Consider the following 22640-nt stretch of genomic DNA (forward strand, 5'->3'; position numbering starts at 1 on the left):
TACTTTACATTAATGTATTGGGTTACGGTATCGGATATGTCGATGCCGGAACCTTATAAATGATTATGAGAATTATTGATTGTCATCCTGCCCTGTATGCGCTGTGCCGTGTTGGTACCCGAGTACTAGATGGAATGGGACGTTGATGCACCCGGAGTACCTCACCAGACGATAAGACTTGCATGTAGTTATCTGCAACTAGGATTTACTTTCCTATGCTACGACCCTACCAATAGGGGTTTAGGTGTTGGGTGATCAGGGCTCCTTGTTGCCTGTGGAGGAGAGAGGCCAGATCAGGGATGACTACTGATCATCGGGGTCTACCATTGGTGTTGAGGAAAAGACCTCATACACTCCAAGTCATCCACCATAATGACATAGAAGTTTTGATGATAACAAATAAAACCACTCTTGGACTAACTCTTGTTTAAGTTGTTTAGATAAGAGCGTAGCACCAGGTGAGGGGGAGCATATTCAAGAGCATACAAGAGCATACAATTCAAGAGCACTCAAGTCAAGTGACTAATGCTTAAAGTTCAGCTCAAGTTAATAAAATGAAGGAATGAAGTCCTAAACACAAAGACCAAGTCAAATAGAAGATTCTATTTTGAAGACCTTCATGCTTAAAGATTTTAAGTTGTATTTGGTTGTAAAATCTTTTGTTAAAGTCACAAGTAATGTAATGCACATACACGCATACATTCATGCAGAATGACCTTAGGAGGTTAAACCAACCCCTATACATGTGACCAATTTAGTTTGGTAACTCCCAATGTAGCCCCATAAAGGAATTAGCTTATTTCACCAGAAAATAGCTAATCTGGCATACCGGATCACTATTGGCTATGTTTTACCCTGAAATGGTATACTGGATTATTATCCAGCATATTGGATTAAGTTTTGACTGTTGGAATTTGATCGTTACTCCTTAATTCATATAAGGAAATTTGGTGAACCGGCATACCGGATTGGGAATTGGTGTACCGAATTATTACTGTCTAATCTAATCCGATCTTAAGACAGTTTTCATAATAATTAGAGCTACCTAGCCTATAAATACGCACTTGTTTAAGGCCTTAATCACTACTACTAATCACAATTAAGAGCCTTCACTACAAGATTCATTGCAATAGCATCAAAGTGAGCCATTCATTGATTGTAAGCATCAAATCATCACAAAGCTCCCACACTCAAGCTCCTTTACCTCAATTAGCTTCAAGCTTCAAGGGTGGAAGGTAGTTTATACATTTACTAAGGCTGAGGTAATCCTTTTCCTAGTAATTTCTTATTATATGTGTTAAGTAGAGTCCTCTTGCTCGGAATCAAGATTGGTTGAGTCCTCTTGCTCGAAATCAAGAGTAGTTGAGTTTTCTTGCTCTCAATCAAGATTTGTATGAGTTCTCTTGCTCATACTCAAGATTCTTTTTAGTAGAATTCTCTCTAATGTGCGAGGAGTGGACGTAGGCAAGTTTTGACCGAACCACTATAAATTTTTATGTTATCTTTGCAATTTTAATTGTCTTTCATTGATAACTTATTTATTTCTGCAATATTTTTTCTATTCCACTACCTTCACTTATTCACCCCCCTCTAGGTGAATTCACAACTGGGTGGTCAGATGGCTTCTATCGGCGTAGGCTCCCTGGTGATAACTGAGATTTCATTGTAGTAATAAATTAAGTGATCCACAGTGTCTCCCGAGTTATCATAGTAGCATATACCCCGACTTAGATTGTTTGTTAGGTGAAAAATCTATTTAACATTGCATTCATCATGGACTATGTGCGTTTGTGTGTTTGTGCATTCCCCTTCCCCTCACTGGCTCAGTGGAGCTAACCCCTTGTGTACACACTCTTTTAGATTTTGATGCAAATGGTGGATATCTGGCTGGTCTAGAGGCCCAGCCAGTGGACTACGATAATATTGGCGCGGAGGAACCTGAGGCTGTGTCAGAAAAACATGGCGACGGCTGCCCCTGTGATGATTGTGCCTACGGTCCGTGATGTGGTTGGGGATAGTCCCCTCTTTTGATTCTTTTGGGGCAATGTGCCCGTTATAAATATTTTTCTGTAATAACTTATTGTTATTTTGAGTAGTTACGTCATGATCAGTCGGCAAACAGTGTTAAACTATTATTATATCACCTAGCCAGTTGAACATATAGTAACTACTATCTACGTCGCTTCCGCTTGTATTTGCTCTTTTTTGAATGGAATATTCCTTCCTTTCTATAAATTGTGATTATTTATGTATGTCCTTGGTTGTTGACTATGGATTGGGACACTGTGTCATTGATCCTGGTAGGAAGGAGGATGATGTGTGTCATCCTAGTCATCCCTTGACTGTGTTTTATTCCTGACATCGGGATGGGAGCGTGACAGCGTGGTATCAGAGCACGATGCTCTGCACCAAACATGGTCTACCAAGGACTCTATTTACTCTACACAATAGGGTCTAAGTTAAAAGCTTTCAACGGACATAATTGAAATGTGTGCAATACATAGGGAGAAGACTAGCTAGGGTGGAATCCGAGAACAACTGTAATATAATAGAGACAACACTAGTATTAAAGAGCTGATATATATATATATATAAGTACATGTTCAACCTACTTCCAGCTGTTTTTACTTACTCAACCTCCCTTGGAGGTGAGTATAATTACATACAACCCAAAAGGAACTCCAAAAATCGCAACTAGAAACTATAATCTCTTACTTGAACAAAAAAACAAAAAAAGGGGAGAAAAGACAAAGGAAAAGTTAAACTTAAAATAATGTTTCTGAAACAACCACCCAAAATAACACCGAGGAAAGAAAATGTAGAATAACTCCAACAGTCCTGGGGCCTAGTCCCCCATCTCCTCATCCCTATCCTCATCCTCTTCATCATTACCTTCGTAGTACAAGTAGCTATTGATGTCGTGGATGTCTTTCTCTACTCTCTCAAAGTGACGATCATATTCAACAAACTGTCCCTGAATGCCCTCTAGTCCCTGCACCATATCTGCGTTTAGCTTGGCCATATTGGTGTTCAATTAACCAAGGGCATCTAGTACTGCACTCATGTCTGTGGTTCCTGAGCTTAAAGCTCTAACAGAAAACTATACTGGTGCTCCCTCCTCATCATCACTCTCTTCCTCACCCTCATCTCCTCCTTAGTCAACTGGCTCACCATCACTGAAAGTATCATATGAGATCTACATCCGAGCTAGGGCATTGTGCCCAAGTGGCTCCTCAAAGCTCTCAGATGCTGCCTCATCCTCCAGGTTGACCTGGAAATGCTGGAAAATATGGGTGAGTAGTCTCCCGTAGGGCAGGGTCTTCTTCTTCTTGGACTTGGATAGAACTTGCTCCATGTGTCTGGCAATGGCATAGGGCAGACACACCTGGACACCCTCATACAAGGAATAGCCTAGGGTAGCAGCCATAAGTGAGGGCTCGGTGCTATGGCCCCTGACAGGAACAAGGTTGGTCTTGGACAGCATAGTCAAAGCTCTCTACGACCTACCAAACTCGGTTAGGTTCACCCGGTACTCAAATTTCTTGCTGGTTAGAGTAGAATACAGAAGCTTGTACTCTGCCTTGGACACACAGGAGAGTGGGTCTCTACCTGGTGGGTGATAAACTCAATCTCCATTGGAGCTCACCCCAAGTATAACTGCCAGTTCCACCTCATTGAAGGAGATATTAACTCCCTTCACAAAGGAATTAATCCGACGCCTTACTGCGTCCTCCTGGATGACTGTCAGATTGGAGTAAAAGTGTCTGATCAACCTATGGTAGTAGAGCCGGGGAGGAAACAACATGTTGAACCATCCCAGCCTATCAAACCTCTGCCCCACCTTGAAGGCAATTAACTCGTCAGGGATGGCTTACATCCCACTAGAATTTTTCGGTCAAGGAATTTCCTGTACCATTGCTCCGCTTCAGCAGACACAAACAGACTAGTATCAAAGGGTGCTGGTGCTGCTGTAGGAGACCTACTTCCCCTTGTTTTAGGAGCCATTCCACTCTACACACCTGCACACAAACAATAAGAATACAATACATGTATGTGATCACTCAAATTTCAACAAGGATATAAAGAATACATGTAAATTACAGCAACTAGATATTTCGCATTAATATGGAAATTTGAAATTTGTTAGGAAATATAACTCCCTTGAGCTTGGGTTTAAGGAGAGAATCTCCAATAAACCCTTCCATGAAATCAAATTCAACAATTTTAACCAAGGATAAATAATTCAAATAGCTCGCATATGGGAGTAATAAAAAGGGGAGACAAACGCATTTAAGCCATGAAACCATATTCCTCCCCCCCAAAAAAAAAAAAAGAATATGAAAATTGAAGTTTTCTCCTAACTCCCATTTGGAAATTTTGCAATTATACTATATAAATAAGAGTGCAATTAGATTTTTAACAAATTCATAAAATGTATGGAGAAATTGAAATGCATCTTCTAATGTAAGAATCATTTAGCCCCAAAACAGTTGGAGTTTTTTTGGTTTTGGGGGGGGCTAACCAACCTTTGCCCTAATCGATGGATGTAGGGATGAATAGGGGTGTTCATTCTTGAGTTGAGAGCAATGAATCAAAGAAAAACAATGTTACAATGTCCTTCATGCAACTTAACAGAACACAATGGAAAAGAGAAGAAAAATCCAACAAAAACCCCAGAGAAGCCTAATAACAAACCTTGAGAAGCCAAAGTTGGAGAAAAGAACACATACCTTGAGGTTGGAAACTTGAATCTTAAAGGAGAAGGGCTTGAATCCACCAATTTAGAGTGTAGAAACTTTGAACGGACAAAGGCTAGGGCTCCTTTGCTCTGTGCCTCTGCTCTCTTCAAAAGCCAAATGAGTTTTGAAAAACTCGCGGTTGGTATTCTTATGAAAACTTTGCGAACGGACGCACGAACGGATCCACTATCGTGATTCCATCTGTGAATCCATCAAGCTTTAAAACTTGAGTTTTCATTCTTTGAACTGCACAGAACATTGAACGGAACCACGACCAAGGATCCGTCTGTAGTTCCGTACGGCTCGATCTTTTGGCCAAAATAGACACCCTGAGAATGGATCCACGAATGGATTCACGTTCTAAATCCGTTCGTAAATCCGTCCAGCCTATTTTGGCGATTGAGTGGCGAATGGAGTCAGAAGACTAGTTCCGTCCGCATTCTGAAGGGCTATTGGCCTACATTTTTGGCTCAGCCTTACTTTTAGGGCCTTAGTTTCCCTTATGTGTTGCTTTACACACTTTGTGTAAAAATTTTGTATCATTCCCTTGAGGCCCCTTACTTTGCTTTACCCGTCTTTGTGTTAACCTGTGAAGCATCTTATTTATGGCAGGTGCTGAAACATGGTGAACACCCGCAACCAGAATCATTCCCCTCCTAGGGATGACGCCGACAACGTTTCTGAAGAAGGTTTGCCTATACTGCCTCTAGTTAACACTAATGCGGATGTTGCCGCACTCTTGGGGAACATTTTACGAGATATGCAATGGGAGTATCGAGAGTCACAAAATGAGCAGCGGACTTTTATGCAGACTGTGACCACTCAGCTCCAGAATGTTGGTCGGGAAGGACAACAAGTACCACCCCCGGTACGCGTAGTCCCTATTCCCGTAGCGGCTGCCACGCCTATCATTCCTCCCCCGGCACCAGCTACAGTTGAAGTCCCCACAGTGCAAGTAGTGCCAAATCTACCTCCTCCTACTCCAGCTACCCTACCAGTCCAAAATGTGGTGCCCGAGTGGGTTGATCCTCTAAGCTTTCGGAGAAATTCTAGAAGCATCGTCCTCCTACTTTCTATAAGCTGATTCACGACTCTATGTTTCCAGCTCCCTAGATAAGAGATCTGGAGAGAATTTTTGAGGTGCTACAGTGTAATGACATCGACAAGATTTGATGTGCCACTTACCAACTCCGAGGTGACGCTGATGCATGGTGGCATTCCTCAAAGGAGCATTTCTGGCCCAGGTACCCAAATGCAACCTGGGCTCAGTTCACTGAAGCTTTTCTCGAGAATTACTTCTCAAGGAACTTTCAAGAGAAGAAAGAAGTTGAGTTTATGAGCCTCAGCCAGGGATCCAAGTCGGTCCTTGAATACCAACAGGCCTTTGAGGAGCATTTCTATTTTGCTCTGGAGCATATGAAGGCTGAGGGAGTTAAAGCAAGAAGGTTCGAAAGAGGGCTGAGAGCCAACTTAAGTACATCTGTGGTGCTGCATAAGTACCCTACCTTTGCGGAAGTGGTTCAGGCTGCTAAGATGATTGAAGATCAGCAAAGAGAGAACTACAAGGCCATACAAGCTGGCAAAAGGCCAATGCCATCTTATGACTCTAGTGGACCTAATAAGTTCCAGAAGAGAGGGGCCTACACGACTGCAACTCCAATTCAGTCCCGTAGACTTGATGTGGCCCAGGGACCCAAAGCTACATCGGCACTTTACTATGGAACCCAGACTCTTATGTGCTACAACTGTAAGGAGTCCGGTCATATGGTCAAGGATTGCCCACATCCTCGATAGGTGGGTTCGTGGCCAACTGTGACTTCTAAGGCCCACAAGCAAAGGCCGCTGTTCTCCCACTTCTTCCTCCTCCATCAAGCAGAATTTAGGGGCGAGCGTATTCTGTCACACATGAAGAAGCCCAGTCTAACCCTGGTTTCATCACAGGTATTGTACTCAACCACTCGAATGTAATTCCTTATGTTGAGTTTATCACGTTTGGCTTTTCGGTGCTTGTCAGGCATGAATTCTATGTCTTCTATACCCGCTTATGTGCTATTTAACTTGGGAGCGTCGCACTCCTTTATATCACCTTCGTTTGCTAAGGAACTACCTATTAGACCGGCAAGTATGGAGCAGAAGTTGATAGTTTGTACACCGACAAGAAGTAAGGTCAAGCTTGACCAAGTCTTCAAATCTTGCCCTGTTTGAGTAAGCGACCATGGGCTGGAGGCTAGTTTGATAGTCCTAGACATGAGAGACTTCAATATAATTCTGGGAATGGATTGGTTGTCCACTCACAGAGCTAGCCTAATCTACGCAGAGAGGAAAGTACTCTTCAAGTCAAAGGAAGGCAAGGAATTTGTATTCAAGGGCGATAAAAGTAAGAAGCCTAAGAAAGCAATCATTTCGGCTCTCCTAGTTCAGAAGTTGTTAGTGGATGGTTGTCAGTGTTACTTAGCCTCCGTACTGGACACTGAAGCCAGGATTACACCTATGGAAGAGATAAGTGTGGCAAGAGATTTCCCTAACGTCTTTTCGGAAGACCTCACACGGTTACCATCGGACCGGGAAATAGAGTTTATGATTGATCTGGTGCCTGGTGCTACCCTAGTGTCTAAGGCCCCATACAGAATGGCCCCATCAGAATTGAAGGAACTTTAGGAGCAACTCAATGATTTGTTGAAGAAGGGCTTCATTAGGCCAAGTGTTTCCTTGTGGGGTGCACCTGTGTTGTTTGTAAAGAAGAAGGACGGTAGTATGCATATGTGCATTGATTATCGTGAACTCAACAAGCTTACGATCAAGAACCGGTATCCACTGCCTAGGATCGATGATTTATTTGACCAATTACAAGGTGCAAGAGTATTCTCAAAGATCGACCTCCGCTCTGGGTATCATCAGTTGAAGATCAGAGGTAGTGACATCAACAAGATGATGTTCAGATCGCGATATGGACACTATGAGTTTCTGGTTATGTCCCTCGGACTGACCCACGCCCCGATAGCTTTTTTGGAGTTAATGAACAGGGTGTTTCATAACGTACTGAATAAGTATATTATCGTGTTTATCGATGACATTTTGGTCTACTACAATAGTAAAGAAGAGCACGCTGACCACCTTCGCTTCGTGCTGCAGCGCTTGAGAGAAAAGCAACTATATGCTAAGTTCAGCAAGTGTGAGTTCTGGTTACAACAAGTGGCTTTCTTAGGTCACCTAGTTTCTGCCAAGGGCATTGAGGTTGACCCCGGTAAGGTGAAGTCCATAGTTGCTGGAAGACACCCAAGAATGTAGCAGATATTCACAGCTTCCTCAGTCTAGCCGGCTATTGTAGGAGATTTATTGATAATTTTTCAAAGATCTTAGATCCTATGACTCGACTGACCCGGAGTTGTCAGACCACTGCGAGAGGAGCTTCCAGGAATTGAAACAGCGACTGATTTTGGCTCCAATACTCACCATTCCAAATGGTACTGGAGGGCTGGTAGTTTATTGTGATGTCTGAAAGATGGGCCTTGACTGTGTTCTAATGCAGGATGGAAAAGTTGTAGCCTACGCTTCTCGTCAGCTGAAGGATTATGAGAAGAATTACCCAACTCATGACTTGGAGTTGGTGATTGTGCTCTTTGCTCTGAGGATCTGGAGACACTACCTATACAGAGAAAAGAGTGAGATCTACAGTGACCATAAAAGTCTTAAGTACTTCTTTACCTAGAAGGAACTTAACATGAGACAAAGGCAATGGTTGGAGCTCATGAAGGACTATGATTGCACCATCCATTACCATCCTGGTAAGGCAAACATTGTGGCGGATGCTCTTAGTCAAAAGTCTAAGACCTTATCCATCGTGTCCTTGGTTGTCAGTAAGGAACTTGTTGAAGAAGCTAGAAGGATGGATCTGGAGTTACTGGCAAAGGGTGTTACTCTATCATTAGTAGCCCTCTGTACAATCGACCTTGGTGGAAAGGATTTAGTTTGCTCAGGCCTCAGATGAACGCTTTCAAGAGACCATTGAAGCTATTCAGGGTGATACACAGCGAGACCTAGATTTCACATTGACAGAGAGTGGCGTTTTCATGTATAGCGATCGGCTATGTGTTCCTAAGGATGATCAGCTGAGGAAGGAAGTATTGTTAGAAGCACATGATTCACCTAGGTAGTACTAAGATGTACAAGGACCTTAAGGGACACTATTGGTGGAGTGGAATGAAGTGGGATGTAGCTGAATTTGTGGCCAGGTGTCTTACCTGTCAGTAGGTGAAGGCAGATAGGCAGCAACCCCATGGCCTCTTACAGTCCTTACTAGTGCCAGAATGGAAGTGGGAACACGTTACCATGGACTTTATCACCGGACTGCCTCGTACACCCAAAGGTGTTGATGCTCTATGGGTTATTGTGGATAGGTTAACAAAGATAGCTCATTTCATCCCAATAAAGGTCACCTATTCTATGGATAAGCTAGCCCGCTTGTACATTGACAACATGGTTCATTTGCACGGAGTTCCAGTTAGCATCATCTCAGATCGGGACCCCAGGTTCACATCCAAGTTTTGGGGCTGATTCCAGAGAGCTATGGGCACCTTATTGAGTTTTAGCACTGTCTTCCACCCTTAGACCGATGGACAGTCGGAAAGAACTATACAGACATTGGAAGACATGCTCCGAGCCTGTGCCATTGATATGCAGGGTAACTGGGATGAGCACATCTCACTTATCAAATTTGCCTATAATAATAGTTATCAAGCTACCATCGGTATGGCACCATTCGAAGCTCAATATGGGAATAAGTGCCAGACTCCATTGTATTGGAACAAAGTAGGTGAGCGACGTATCCTTGGGCCAGAATTGATCCAAGTAACTTGTGAGAAAGTGGACTTGATCCGTGAATGAATCAAGGCTGCTCAGTCTAGGCAGAAAGGCTATGCGGACTAAAGAAGGAAGGATCTAGAGTTCTCTCTCGGTGACAAGGTATTCCTCAAGGTGTCGCCCACCAAGGGCGTGATGCAGTTCAGTAAGAAGGGTAAACTAAGCCTGAGATACATTGGGCCCTACAAAATTCTTGTGAAGGTCAGACTGGTGGCTTATCGGTTAGCACTCCCACCATCTTTGGATGGCGTGCACGATGTTTTCCACCTGTCCATGTTGCGGAAGTACGTACATGACCCAACCCATGTTCTGTCTCAAGAACCACCGGAGCTAGCAGCGGATATGTCTTACAAGGAACAACCCGAGAAGATTCTGGACAGCAAAGTGGTGATTCTCCGCAACAGACCTATTCACTACGTGAAAATGAAGTGGTGCCACCACCCAAAAGAAGAAGCATCCTAGGAAGCAGAGGTGGAGATGCGAGCGAAGTACCCTTCCCTTGGATTCTTATAAGGTACGCCAAATTTTGGGGATGAAATTTTTGTAAGGTGGGGAGGATGTTACATCCGCACCCAGATTTGCTATTTAATTATAGTTCCTCTCTCTTGTGACGTATAGATATTGCTATCGTGTACGCTAGTGAGCTATTTTCCCTTATGGTCAAACCTAGCCATAAGATCATTGACCAATACATAGGTCTACCTATAGAAGAGAGGTTCCTTAACCACCAGTGGGAGAGATTTGTTGACAGTGATTTTGTTGACCACCCTCCTAGCACGAGTCCCCGGAGTGAAGAGTACCGGAAGGAGTTTCCTGTGTCCCCACACTTAGACACCTCTTTCAGCGATGAGCTTAGCATTGCAGTCGGAAAACTCTTCGGGATCACAAGGGACACGTCGTGACAGTCGAGGGGTAAGATACTGCCCTTATGAATGTTAGTATACCCTCCCCTATGCGGCCTTGAAGTGTGGGTTAAAGCCCAATAAATTTCCTTAGGGTTTTGCCCTTTACAGCAGCGACGGAGTCACAGGCAGACTCACAAGACTACTTCCATCCGTGAGTCCGTCCATGCTGTTTTAAACCTTTGGGTGTTTTCCTCATGTGGGACCCACACCCTGTGCCCCGTACATCCTACCTAAGCACCTAGATAAGGTGGACCCCACCCTTGGTCTCCTTGAATTGTGCGTGTGCTATATAGGTGGACCCACTTGCCTATGATGGCATTTAAATGAGTTTTAACTCTTAAAGCCCTAAGCCAAATAGGCCCTAAGTGGGAGCTTAGCTATAAAAGCACAACCCAACCATTTATGGTTTTTTTTCATTTGTCCTACCAACCCAAACCGTGGAAGCTTGGGGAGCATTGAAGGCATTAAAGAAGGTGATTGGAGGGAGCTGTGGAGGTGGAAGCCATTTATTGGCTCATCCTTGAGGTGAGTACTCTCCCCTTCTCCCTCTCTTTTCCATTTCAAACCTGGGAACCCCTTGGGATCGATTCCAGCTTAGGGTTTCCTCTTGGAAGCCCAATACCCCTCTTTAGTTCCCTAATTTGAGACCCACCTTTCCTCTCCCTTGATGCCTTCATGGCTTTAATGGCTTAAGCTGCTGCTCAATGCCTTGAAACCTAAATCTAGGTTTGGGAAACCTTGGAGATGGTTCCAATCCGTTAAAATCCTCTAAGTCCCATGTAGGGCTAGGTGCTTTGGACCCTAACGAAGCTTGGGACTCACCTCCCTAACCCTAGGAACCATGTGGTCTCATGGATGGAAGGCTAGAGATGGAAATCTTGCCTAATCTCAAAGAGAGATTTGACGGATCCACGAATGGATCCATCATCGTGGTTCTGTCCGTAGATCCGTTCAGCATGACCTGGTTGACTAGCTAGGACAGAACCAGGAACGGATGCACCCAAGTGGTTCCGTCCATAGTTTCGTTCACTCTCGGGAATGTCTCAGGGTCCGGACGGATGCACGAACGGACTCACTTAGAAGTTCCATCAGTGAATCCGCCCGATATATTTTCACTGAATGATTGGACGGAGCCAGGAACGGACTCACCTGGTTGCCTCCGTCTCTGCGTCCATCCATGCTGTCTTGACTTAAACTTCAAACTAACTGTTGGGACCCTTCATAGGACCCACCTATACACTTCTAACTTAATCCTCACGCATCCTCAGACTTCGTAACTTGTATGGGAGTACGTGCACCGAGGTAAATCTTAGCAACCACCCCGAGCAACAAGCAAGCAAACTGTTAGTGGGTTTTAGGTGATGTTTGGGCTTGTTATATATATCTATATAGATCATATGACTACTCTTATGCTTGCATCCATTCTTAACATGTTGCATTCTTGCATATAAACTATGTTGGATACAAATTGATGCAATGTGGATATGTTTGCTTTATATTATTGTATCGGGTTACGGTGTCGGAACCCTAAAAATGATTATGAGAATTATTGATTGTCATCCTGCCCTGTATGTACTGTGCCGTGCTGGTACCCAGGTACTAGATGGAATGGGACGTTGATGTACCTAGAGTACCTCTCGGGATGATAGGACTTGCATGTAGTACGTCTGCGGCTAGGATTTACTTTCTCATGCTACGACCCTTACCAACAGGGGTTTAGGTGTTGGGTGATCGGGGCTCCTTGTTGCCTGTGGGGGAGAGAGGCCAGGTTAGGGATGACTATTGATCATCGGGGACTGCCACTGGGTGGGCGGATGGCTTCTACTGATGTAGGCTCCCTGGAGATAACTAAGGTTTCATTGTGGCGATAAGTTAAGTGACCCACAGTGTCTCCCGAGTTATCATAGTAGCATATAACCCAACTTAGATTATTTGATAGGTTGAAAATCTATTTAACATTGCATTCATCATGGACTATGTGCGTTTGTGTGTTTGTGCATTCCCCTTCCCCTCACTGGCTCAATGGAGCTAACCCCCTGTGTATACACTCTTTTAGATTTTGATGCAGATGGTGGATATCTGGCTGATCTAGAGGCCCAGCTAGTGGACTACGATAGTATTGGCATGGAGGAACCTGAGGCTAAGTTAGAAGAACATGACGACGACTGCCCTGTGATGATTGTGCCTACAGGCCGTGATGTGGTTGGGGATAGTCCCCTCTTTTGATTCTTTTGGGGTAATGTGCCCGTTATAAACATTTGTCTATAATAACTTATTGTTCTTTTGAGTAGTTATGTCATGGTCAATCGGCAAACAATATTAAACTATTATTGTATCACCTAGCCAGCTGAACATAGAATAACTACTATCTACGTCGCTTCCGCTTGTATTTACTCTGTTTTGAATGGAATATTCCTTTCTTTCTATAAATTATGATTATTTATGTATGTCCTTGGTTCTTGACTATGGATTGGGACACCGTGCCGTTGATCCTGGTAGGAAGGAGGATGATACGTGTCATCCCAGTCACCTCTTGACTGTGTTTCATTCCTGACACCGGGATGGGGGCATGACACACTGGGCTGCTTTGTGGGGTCGTGGCCGCGGTGTTGATGTACTGCCTTGTGGGGCTACGCAGGGCACATTGGGCTCTGCCTTGTCTACAGGGCTGCCGTATGTACGATGTACGCCTTACAGGGTGAACGGAGATGTTTACGGTGTTTAAAAAGTTGGTTTTCAAGGACATTGCCAGTCATCTACGTCCTTTTGTCGTCATCACTGGGGGTTGACAAAATTCAGCATCTACAGGTGTGATTTCGAGAACACGGTTGGCCGGTTACATCCCGATCAAAATCCACAGTACAAACACCCATCTCAATCAACCATTCTCGCATATCATTCACATTTCTATCTCATGATAATCACAAGTTCGGCGCCCACCCACGACATTTGGATCCCATCAATGACATTCATCACACATTCTCATATTCAACTCAATCATCATTTTGCATTTAATAAACATCATCAACATTCTATGAGGATCTGGTCCCCCATCCGACGCTCTTTCGACAGCGCGGGGGATGTGGTTATTGTCTCCTCAATTGGAGAGAGAAGGAATGCATCTTCTTAAGGGTCATGATTTTTGGGGGATGGGGGTCATACAATGAAATGAAATGGAGTCGCCACCTGGGGTTAGGGCCTAGGACCCATTGGTGTAGCCCTAGAAGGGCTACGAGACTTCGGTTGGTTTGGTCAGAGATTCGGGGTAAGTGGTCAGGTTACGAGAGTGGGAAGGTGTTAGGCACCTGTGAGGATAATGACCACATAGCCGGGGATCACCACGTGTCCTCCATCTCGTCTCTCTTGGGGGGAGAAGAGAGAGAGAGGTGAGATGTATGTTGGAGTCGCCACCTAGAGGAGGGTCTAGGACCCATGATGTAAATGTAATGACTCTCATAAAACGTCCTTTTGGGGACAAATGGTCTGTTGGTTTGGGTACGGGTCAAGTTATGCTCCAAGGAAGGTATTAGGCACCCCAGTTTGCCCGAACTTGCCAGTCTTTCTATTGCTAGGCATTATGGAGCGAATGACATGCTTTGATGAAATGCATGTAAAAGTGCAAGAAAGTAAAATACAAGTAGAGTGAAGGGAATACATACCCGAAGGTTCGGCTGCAAGGTAAGGGCTAGTATACAGAAAAGTAAAACAAAGGGCCCACAAACCTAAATAACCTAAACATGACTAACTCTAGGCTAAGCATGATGACATGATAAATGTATGTAAATGTAGATGTTAACTTAATACATATATATGGGAAAACATACGAATGAAGTGAAAAGAAAAAGAAACCTGCAGATAGTACATGAGGGAGTCTTAAATCATGGGGGATTGGGATCATGGAAATGCATGCATAAGAGAGATACAATGTCTATAAAAATAAAAGGGGAAGAAAGAACAGTAGGGTGTGATCACCGTCTAGGGAGACAGGATCACACTCCTCTTAAAGATGCAAAACTCGATAATATATAAAGAACAATGAAAATTGAATGAGATGAAAGATCAAAGGCCTACCTAATGAAAGAATATCAAAACAAAGGTGTGGAGGTTTCCCTTGTGTAACTTAAGAGATTCGTACATCGAGCAAGTATCACCGCTTGTTGTGGTTTCTCTTGTCTCATGTACTCAAGCACTTCATAGTCAAGCCGAGATTTCGGGATTCATGTTCTAAAATCTTGATGTTGCAAGTAGGATTATGAGGGTTGTAATGCTCAAGAGAGGAAAGGGATGGTAGGCTTTAAAGCTCTTGAATGTAGGCTAAGTATGGGTGTAAGGAAGCACTGCCTTTGGGCTGAGGACTTAGGCAAAGTTCATAGAAGGTGCATGTGAGGATTGTGTAACCCTCCTCAATGTGAGAGGGGGTGTATTTATTGATGTAGAGGGGTGTGTGCACTCTCAAATTCGTGTAGGGTTGGCTGGGTTCATCTGGATCGTCCAACGGAAGTGTCTTTGCATCGACAGTGGGTGTAAAGTTAAGGTAAGGACCAATGGATGGGAGGCAAGTGTTTTATTTCCTTAGGGAACATTTCATGGGATCTAAGGGAGCCAAGACTGAGATCCAAAGTGCTAAAAATAGGCTGGGACATAGAAGGTATCACAATCGGAGCAAAATATGGAAGGTTTGGGCTTCTCGAATTTGCTGTTATTCGACAATGAAAGTGCCCGATTCGACATCAAAATGGGGTACAGTCGACATCAAGTGGCTGTCGATGAACAAAACTCAACATCGAAGGTTGGTATTTGAGTGTCGATTACCATTAGCTAAATGTCAAAGTGAGATAGACAGTCAAAAGGTATTGTTCAACAGTGAGAGGGTGTGGCTCGATGTCGAGGACAAGTGGGCTCGGTGTCAACTTGGAGCCTTTGAGTGTCGAGGTGGGTTCCAGTGTCGATGGGCATGGCTTGGGTGGTTTGGGCCACATTTTTGAGCTCGGCCAGGCTAGTTCCAAGGGATCTGGGTCAGGGCTAGCCTTTCCAGGGGTTCTTGGAGGTCTTGGAGGCTCTCGTTTGGACTCCGGTAAGGGGAAAGGACGATCGGTAAGGAGCATAGACTCCATAACCAGACAGTTTCATATGTGAAAGTACAGTGGAAGAACCATTCTACTAAAGAAGCAACTTGGGAACAAGAATCTGATATGTGATCTAAACATCCTCACTTGTTTGATAATTAGGTAAGTTTACATCCTGAATTTCAAGGATGAAATTGTTATAAGAGGGGAGGGATGTAATACCCCAATATTTAATTATAGGATTCAGATGCCTTTATAGGAGTCAAGAGCAACTGGAAGTCATTCCCTCGCAATGACCGTCGAAATATGAAAGTCAAGGTCATGGTAAGCATTATTTTGATTATAGTTATTTTGGGTGTATCTAATTACTAAAGATAATCGTTATTTGATAGGATAATGGCAGTTTTGTAATTTTAAGATGTGTTAATAGACTCTTTAGTATGCTTAGATTTTAGGTATTTCAATCTTTACTATTATTATAATTTGTGATTTATGCCTTATTACCATGATTTTTATATGAGTATTGTATGCCATAGTTACATCATAAGTTTATTTTATTCTATGGACATGTGTATTTATGTTGGATATATACCATATGAGGAGCTAAGCTCAAAAGTGCTAAAGGTGAACCTTTGGGCTGGACCAAGTAAACCCTAGTGTTTTGGTAGGGTTAGAAACGACCCAAGTATAAAATGGATATGTTAGCCATTTGAAGGAGAATATTATCTCAACACTTTACCTAATTTGGAAAAGAGAGAAGAATAAAAAGAAAGGAAGAACAACTTAATTAGCTAGGAATCCATTGACAAACTTAGAGTTTTGGTGAAGATCTATCAAAAGATGAGAAGCCTAATTTCTTAGGAAGACAGGAGATCTTAGGACCATCAATCATTTTGAGTTTTCAAGGAGGTTTTGAGGTATACTTTCTTATAATCCATTTGGTTTTCAGCCTAGAGCTTAGATAATGTTTCTTTGATGATTCAATATTGGTTAGATTGTATTGAACCTATGAGTAACAGTACCTTTAAGAGATTTGATTTTGGACTTGAGTTTCCCAAAGAATTGCTAAATATGAGTTCTATTGAATGATTTCCTTTTATTCAAGTGAGAATGAGTAATCCCTAGTTAGATTCAATGTTTTAATGATAAATTTTAATGAGTTTTGATGCATAGAAGGTTAGGATTTTTGAGCTTAGGAAATTTGGGGGTGAAACACCCCAAAAATCCCCAAATTCTGTGAAGAATCTCACATTCTGGAAAAACACAAACGCGAGCCGGCTGAGTTATACAGTGATTCGGATAAACATCCGAAGGTCTCCAATAGCCTCTAGAATGCAAATCTATTTTTATTTTTGATTACCGAGACAACCAGATAGTAATATGACTAGTCCAATCAGTTATTCGGAAAGCATCCCGGCGAGTCCGGTTAGGCCTTGTTTCACTTATTTTGTGTGTTTTGGCTGGGAGAAGCCAATGATATTAGAATCAAAGATTCCCACCAATGTTTTGACATGTGTTTGGTGAATTTTTGTGGCAGGATGACATACGGTTCGATAACCCAGGTGTTCAAGAGTGAACAATTGACATTCTACTACGTGACTGTGAGTGGGAACTACTTTAAAGCTTTCTTTCCTTGTTTTGTGATATGTTTTTGTATTGACGTATGATTGTGTTGTGGTGTAAATATGAATATAATTAAATAATGTGGAGTGATTCATGTTGCATAATGCATCATTGCATATCATGATTTGTGCGTATGTTACTATTGTGTGGGATATGGATTGGGGATACCTCACTTAGCGGAGTAAGGAGGAGTAAGAGGGAAAGTGAATGAAAATGTGATGGTTTACGAAGTATCTCACTTAGTGGAGGTAGGAGGAGTGAGGATATAGAGGGTTGATCTCACTTAGAGGGGGGGGGGGAAGTGGAGATTCAACATTAAGGCCATGCCGCCTACGCGTGTAGTTATGGAAAAACGAAGAGAAGAGGACGATGAGGCAGAATTGAGTACACACCATTTGGAAATGTGGGTTCGATATTGTAATCTAGTATTTCTTACTCATTGGGCTGTTGTAGCTCACCCCTTGTGGAACCTTTTTTTATAGAGTTTTCAGAAGTAGAAGATGGAGAGTTCGCTTGACGAGGAGCGGACTAAGGAGGACTTTATTTTTGTTATTTTCATAGACTTATAGGTTTTGGTTATTATATGTTTTAAGCAAGAAGTTTTGCAGAATCATGTAATATGTTGTGAGTATGAGAGAGGTGTGTTTACTCTGCAGTTGTCATCAGGGGAGAGAAATGGATTTTAGGAGAGAATACTTTTGGTTTATACTCTAAGACTTTTTACTTGATGTGATATCGTTCTTGTTATTTCATCTTTACATACAATGTGATGCTTTTAAGATAAGACCTTATGGTCTCTGCCTGTGAGGGCACTCTTTCCCTTATACCGGGATTGTGGTGTGACATTTTGGATTTTTCATGTCTATTTCCAAAAAATAAAAAGTGAGAATGAAAAGAGCAACGAGAAGAAAAGAGAAAACAAAAAAACCCTAACAAAATCTAATGGCATACACAATACCCAAACCATGTATTCATCGAAGAGTGCCGCTTTGATAGCAATTAAAAGCGGTGGCGGCGAAGTAGTATGATACCAGATACATAACAAAAATTTAGCGGTAATAGGATCTTGATGAATGCATGTGGTAGCAACGAATTTATTCCAGGTTTGGTTTGATAGGTTACCTAGAACGCACAAACGAAACGTTCCTCCAAAAGAATGCAACACAAGGTCACGGCCGCAGTTTGATTACACCAACTCAAATGGTAGAAACCCTAGCTTGAGGAAGAAAAAGACTTTCTTTTGTCTCTCAAGTTCTCTCTTTCTCTTTTCTAAGATAATATTGTGAAAACAACAATTGTAATCCTAGTGCAATTTAGGGTTTGTAGCAAGCTTCTCTTAAATAGAAAAAGCCTACTTAGGAGATTACAATCTAATGGACAAGTTCGCGACAAGTGGTATGATCCTAAAGTACGCCTCTTAAGTTATTCTTAATTTTACAAAAGGACATCTCTATAAAAAGCGTAACCTAAAAGCCCCCTTGTTGTAGATATTTTTATTATACTTTCTCCCCACCATAACTAACATCCACAGTGGACTTGCAACCATGGCATAAAAATCACCGCCATCCAAACGGATCCACTGCAATAAAATAAAGGAGTGTCATGACCAATTATTGGATAAAAAACTATTTGAAAACACTTTTCAAATATATATAATTTAATAAAATATAAAATAAAATCAATTTTACAAATTCTTTACAAAATAATTACCTAGGCTCAGGGTTTCAACCAATCACACTCCGTCAACTCATAACTCAGATGTTCTCCCTTAAACGAACAATGGTAACCTTGTTGAGCGTCATCCCAATCACTTTCATACCATGCCCGCTCAACGCCCGGTGTGTAGTCAGTCCTGTTGACAATGGTAACCTTGTTGAGCGTCATAATCACCATTCATACCATGTACACTCAGCGAACGGTGTGTAGTCAGTCCTGTTGGTAGATATCAACCATTGGCTCACTACAAGCACACAAAATATAAACGTAACCGTAAGTGCCTCTCAGGTATAGGAAAAAGTAACTACCAGAAGATCCTCTTGCCAAAAATAAACAACGGTGAAACCATAAGGATTATCAAGTGGATCAATGTTCAACACATGTATTTATATTTTCATTCAATCGCTATTAAGAAACATACAGTATGATAACCCTAGAACAGAGTGCCCAAGTCTGTCCGTAGTTGTGAACAATAAGCAATACTTTTGGGCTGTTGCACAAAGTATAACAATTACAACAAGCACATAATATAAGAAAAGTAATTAATTAATTTAATCAATTAAATTGATTTGATAGACACATACATCAAATGCAATAAATCCAACACTCTCTCCGGTAGAAGTTTTGTGCTTGAGAAAAGTAAACAGTGGAGACATGGAAGAAAACAGAGTTCTTGTCTCTCCATAGGATCCAATCAACTTTGGACCATAAGATCTCCTCTTTAACCAACTCCTCCTGAAGCTGACTGGAGATATGATCGACTGCCTCTTGACAATATTCAGCTAGAGGTTGTCCTTGAAGACGTTCAAGCAGAGATTTCAAAGAAATAATATGAGACGGGATGCAACAAAACACTTCCCATTTCCATTTCCTCAAAACTGACTGGCATCATTTGGATTTTTGAGTAGGAGGACGTACATAATAAGAATTAAATCACAATCCATTACATGGTAGATGCATCTTTTACTTGACTAAAATAAATCACAATCCATTACATGATAAGAAGAATATGGGAGAAAGAATGCTACCTGGGCGTGTGTGGTGTGCTGTTCCTGCACCAAACACAGAGATGCGTGAAATGACTGTTGTGCACCATGGAAAGGCCAAATATTTGAGGACTCAACGGTCATTTTGCGCGCCCCTGTGTCTCAGTGTAGGGGCAGCGTACCGCGCGTGCCCAGGTAGCATTCTCTTTCCCTAAGAATATTTAGATACACATCTAATGTTATGTGTCTAATAGGGCACACTCTAGTGTATGGGCGCTAGATTGGACCAGCCTAGTATGAGATATGAGGTTAAAGGGCTTGATTTAACGGGTTCCATCAGCTCTGGAGCTTTTGGCGTATTAATCAAGTACCTAACATCTATGCATCTCTCTCTCTCTCTCTCTCTCTCTCTCCAAATCTCCACTTGGACACATTAAGATCTCCCAATTGTGATAAAAAATAAAAAAAAACACCCCTGGAAAGATTTATTTAAAAAAAGATCTGTTAACGATCATCATATGCTTCAGGATACGTTTCAATAATTGTCTGGAAGGACTGCTAATTTGCTAAGTAAGCATCCTATGCTATACCTATCAAGTGCTGTCCATTTTGTTTATTCTTATTCCCTCAACTGTCACCTTTGTTCAGCATAACTTGTGATTCTAATTCCATGTCACAGTTGCAACGCTAGCTATATAAATACAAGCTGGCAGGCGGTAGAAACACAACATTTTGAGGCCAACTTAACACCCTCTTCTCATTTTTGGTTTCTTCTTTGTAGAAGACAAGAGTAAGTTTTGAGAAAATGGCATCAATTAAGGCTGAGAAACCTGTAGGTTCTCAACTGTTTGGGCAGACCAAGAAAGAGCCTTCTAAATCTGGTGAGCAGAGTGGTGAACCCAAACCCCCGGCCTCCAAGCAGGCCCCCAAGAAAGCCGAGCAGAAGCCTCGGGAGCCAAAGAAGAAGGTACTTCGTTGTTATTACCTAAAATATGTTCACATGCTTTTTCAACATAAAGTGTCCGTTCACTACATTGGTTTATATTTTGATCTGATTGATGTGGTTTTATCGGTTTTCTAGGCCAAAGGTGGCAAACCAGGAGCAAAGCACTAACGAGGAACGGTAACAGATCATACCACCACAAAGGATTCTACTAAGCCATTGATTGAAGGCCGTCCATCCTTTTTACTTCTATTTCTGATATGGTGTGGCAGTTTTATCGTTATGGTTTTTATATTTCGCTCGTGTTTTGAGTTTTCTTTAAATTTCCCCTACTCTTTTTTCCCTAACATGTAAGTGGCTTGTTAAGCTTTTAATAAAATAATATATTATATTTATAAGAAGATTGGACATTTCTTGGACATGATCGATTCCTCTTTCTGTACCAAGTAAAATCAATTAGCCATCGTATTGGTCTAGCGCATGGAAGGGATACAAATCGATCCAATTAAACCATTTTATTCTTGATATAAAGGCCGTAGTTCTCTAGTCTTTTAATAGAGAAGATACTATTCTTCGAACTTGTAGCTCAATTAAACCACTGGTCCGTTTTTCTTTAAATATAGTATTGGGAAAAAACTGGGTTACCCAAATGCGCAGCGGAATCAGATCGGGTATTGATCTTTAAATTCAAGTTTGAGAATTCTTCCCATAACAAAATCTAAATGGGAAATATAGGTTACTTTAGAACTGCAAGTGAAGTTCCTCCTTCAGATAATAGTTTTTCCACACTTCAATAATGATGGAGATTGTTGTTCTTCAACTCTTGAAGCTTCACTCCAAAGCAAAACCAACACGAATGTTCACCAACGAAGTAAGGTTACAGATACAACTATTGCTATTACAATGAAGTAAAACTAAAAAATTACTGAGACAAGAATTCCTAAGAATGAAGAAAATGGATTAGAATCAAAATACTCTGTTTTCCCAAGAGGTTACAAGGTTTATTTATAGACCTTAAAGTCTTGTTCCAACATCTTTATAGCTTGAACCCTCTTAGCCAGCTAGGCTTATTCTTCTGTCTTATCGGTCTACTTCCAGAGTCTTCCTGCTGCACATGTGTCTCATAAGAATTATGTAGTTGTTGGCCTTGATCAGCAAGCTCGTTAGCTATGCATGTATCAATGCTTACCCCATCAGAAAACACCTTGTCCTCAAGGTGTAGGTGGAGATATAAGGACTGAAGTTCAATTGCATCTTCCCAGGAAGCCTCTTCAAGTGGTAAGTGCTGCCACTGAATCAGCCATTGTTTTGCATCCCCAGCGGCGTGTGGAAGTACTCGCTTGCCAATAATGGCCAGAGGTTGATTGGCTTGAGGACGGATATGTGACAAACTGGATGGATCTTAGAATAAGGATGTAAGTTGAGTTTGGAAGCCACTACACCTATCTTCTGCAGAACTTTAAATGGTCCAAAAAACTTAGGACTGAGTTTGTTGGATAGGCGATTGGCTAGAGTGGTTTGTGTTAGAATTTTAATTCCATTAGGATTAATATTCTAATATTATATGGATTAATATTAAATATCTAAAATCAGGCTAATTAGAGTTTTGGTCTAATTAGGGAGGTCATTAAGTTGTATTAGAAGTCTAATGTGGACTGGCTTAGTGTGGGCCAGATAGATTCCTACTGGGACTATGATGAGAGAGACCCTTTAGGAATTACTATATAAAGAGAACTAGGTCCCCCCTCTACCCATCACAATTATTAGTTCTCAATTATTCTTGAGGAGTGCATTCAGAAAGG

General features: G+C 42.0%; 1 protein-coding gene and 1 long non-coding RNA gene across 2 annotated transcripts; both read left to right on the forward strand.

Moving 5' to 3' along the window:
• The first annotated feature begins 7754 nt into the window (after nt 1-7754).
• On the forward strand, nt 7755-12730 carry LOC122651485. The gene is made up of 4 exons (XM_043844880.1): nt 7755-7988; nt 8269-8346; nt 8449-8677; nt 12561-12730. Exons 1-4 carry the CDS (start codon nt 7755-7757, stop codon nt 12728-12730), a joined length of 711 nt encoding a protein of 236 aa, XP_043700815.1.
• A 7888-nt stretch (nt 12731-20618) lies between these two features.
• On the forward strand, nt 20619-21046 carry LOC122640405. Its single transcript, XR_006329657.1, has 2 exons — nt 20619-20869; nt 20977-21046. It is a non-coding gene; the product is annotated as an uncharacterized LOC122640405 (long non-coding RNA).
• The last annotated feature ends 1594 nt before the right edge of the window (nt 21047-22640 follow it).

The sequence above is a fragment of the Telopea speciosissima genome, chromosome 1, assembly GCF_018873765.1.
Source record: "Telopea speciosissima isolate NSW1024214 ecotype Mountain lineage chromosome 1, Tspe_v1, whole genome shotgun sequence".
Classification (NCBI taxonomy): Eukaryota; Viridiplantae; Streptophyta; class Magnoliopsida; order Proteales; family Proteaceae; genus Telopea; species Telopea speciosissima.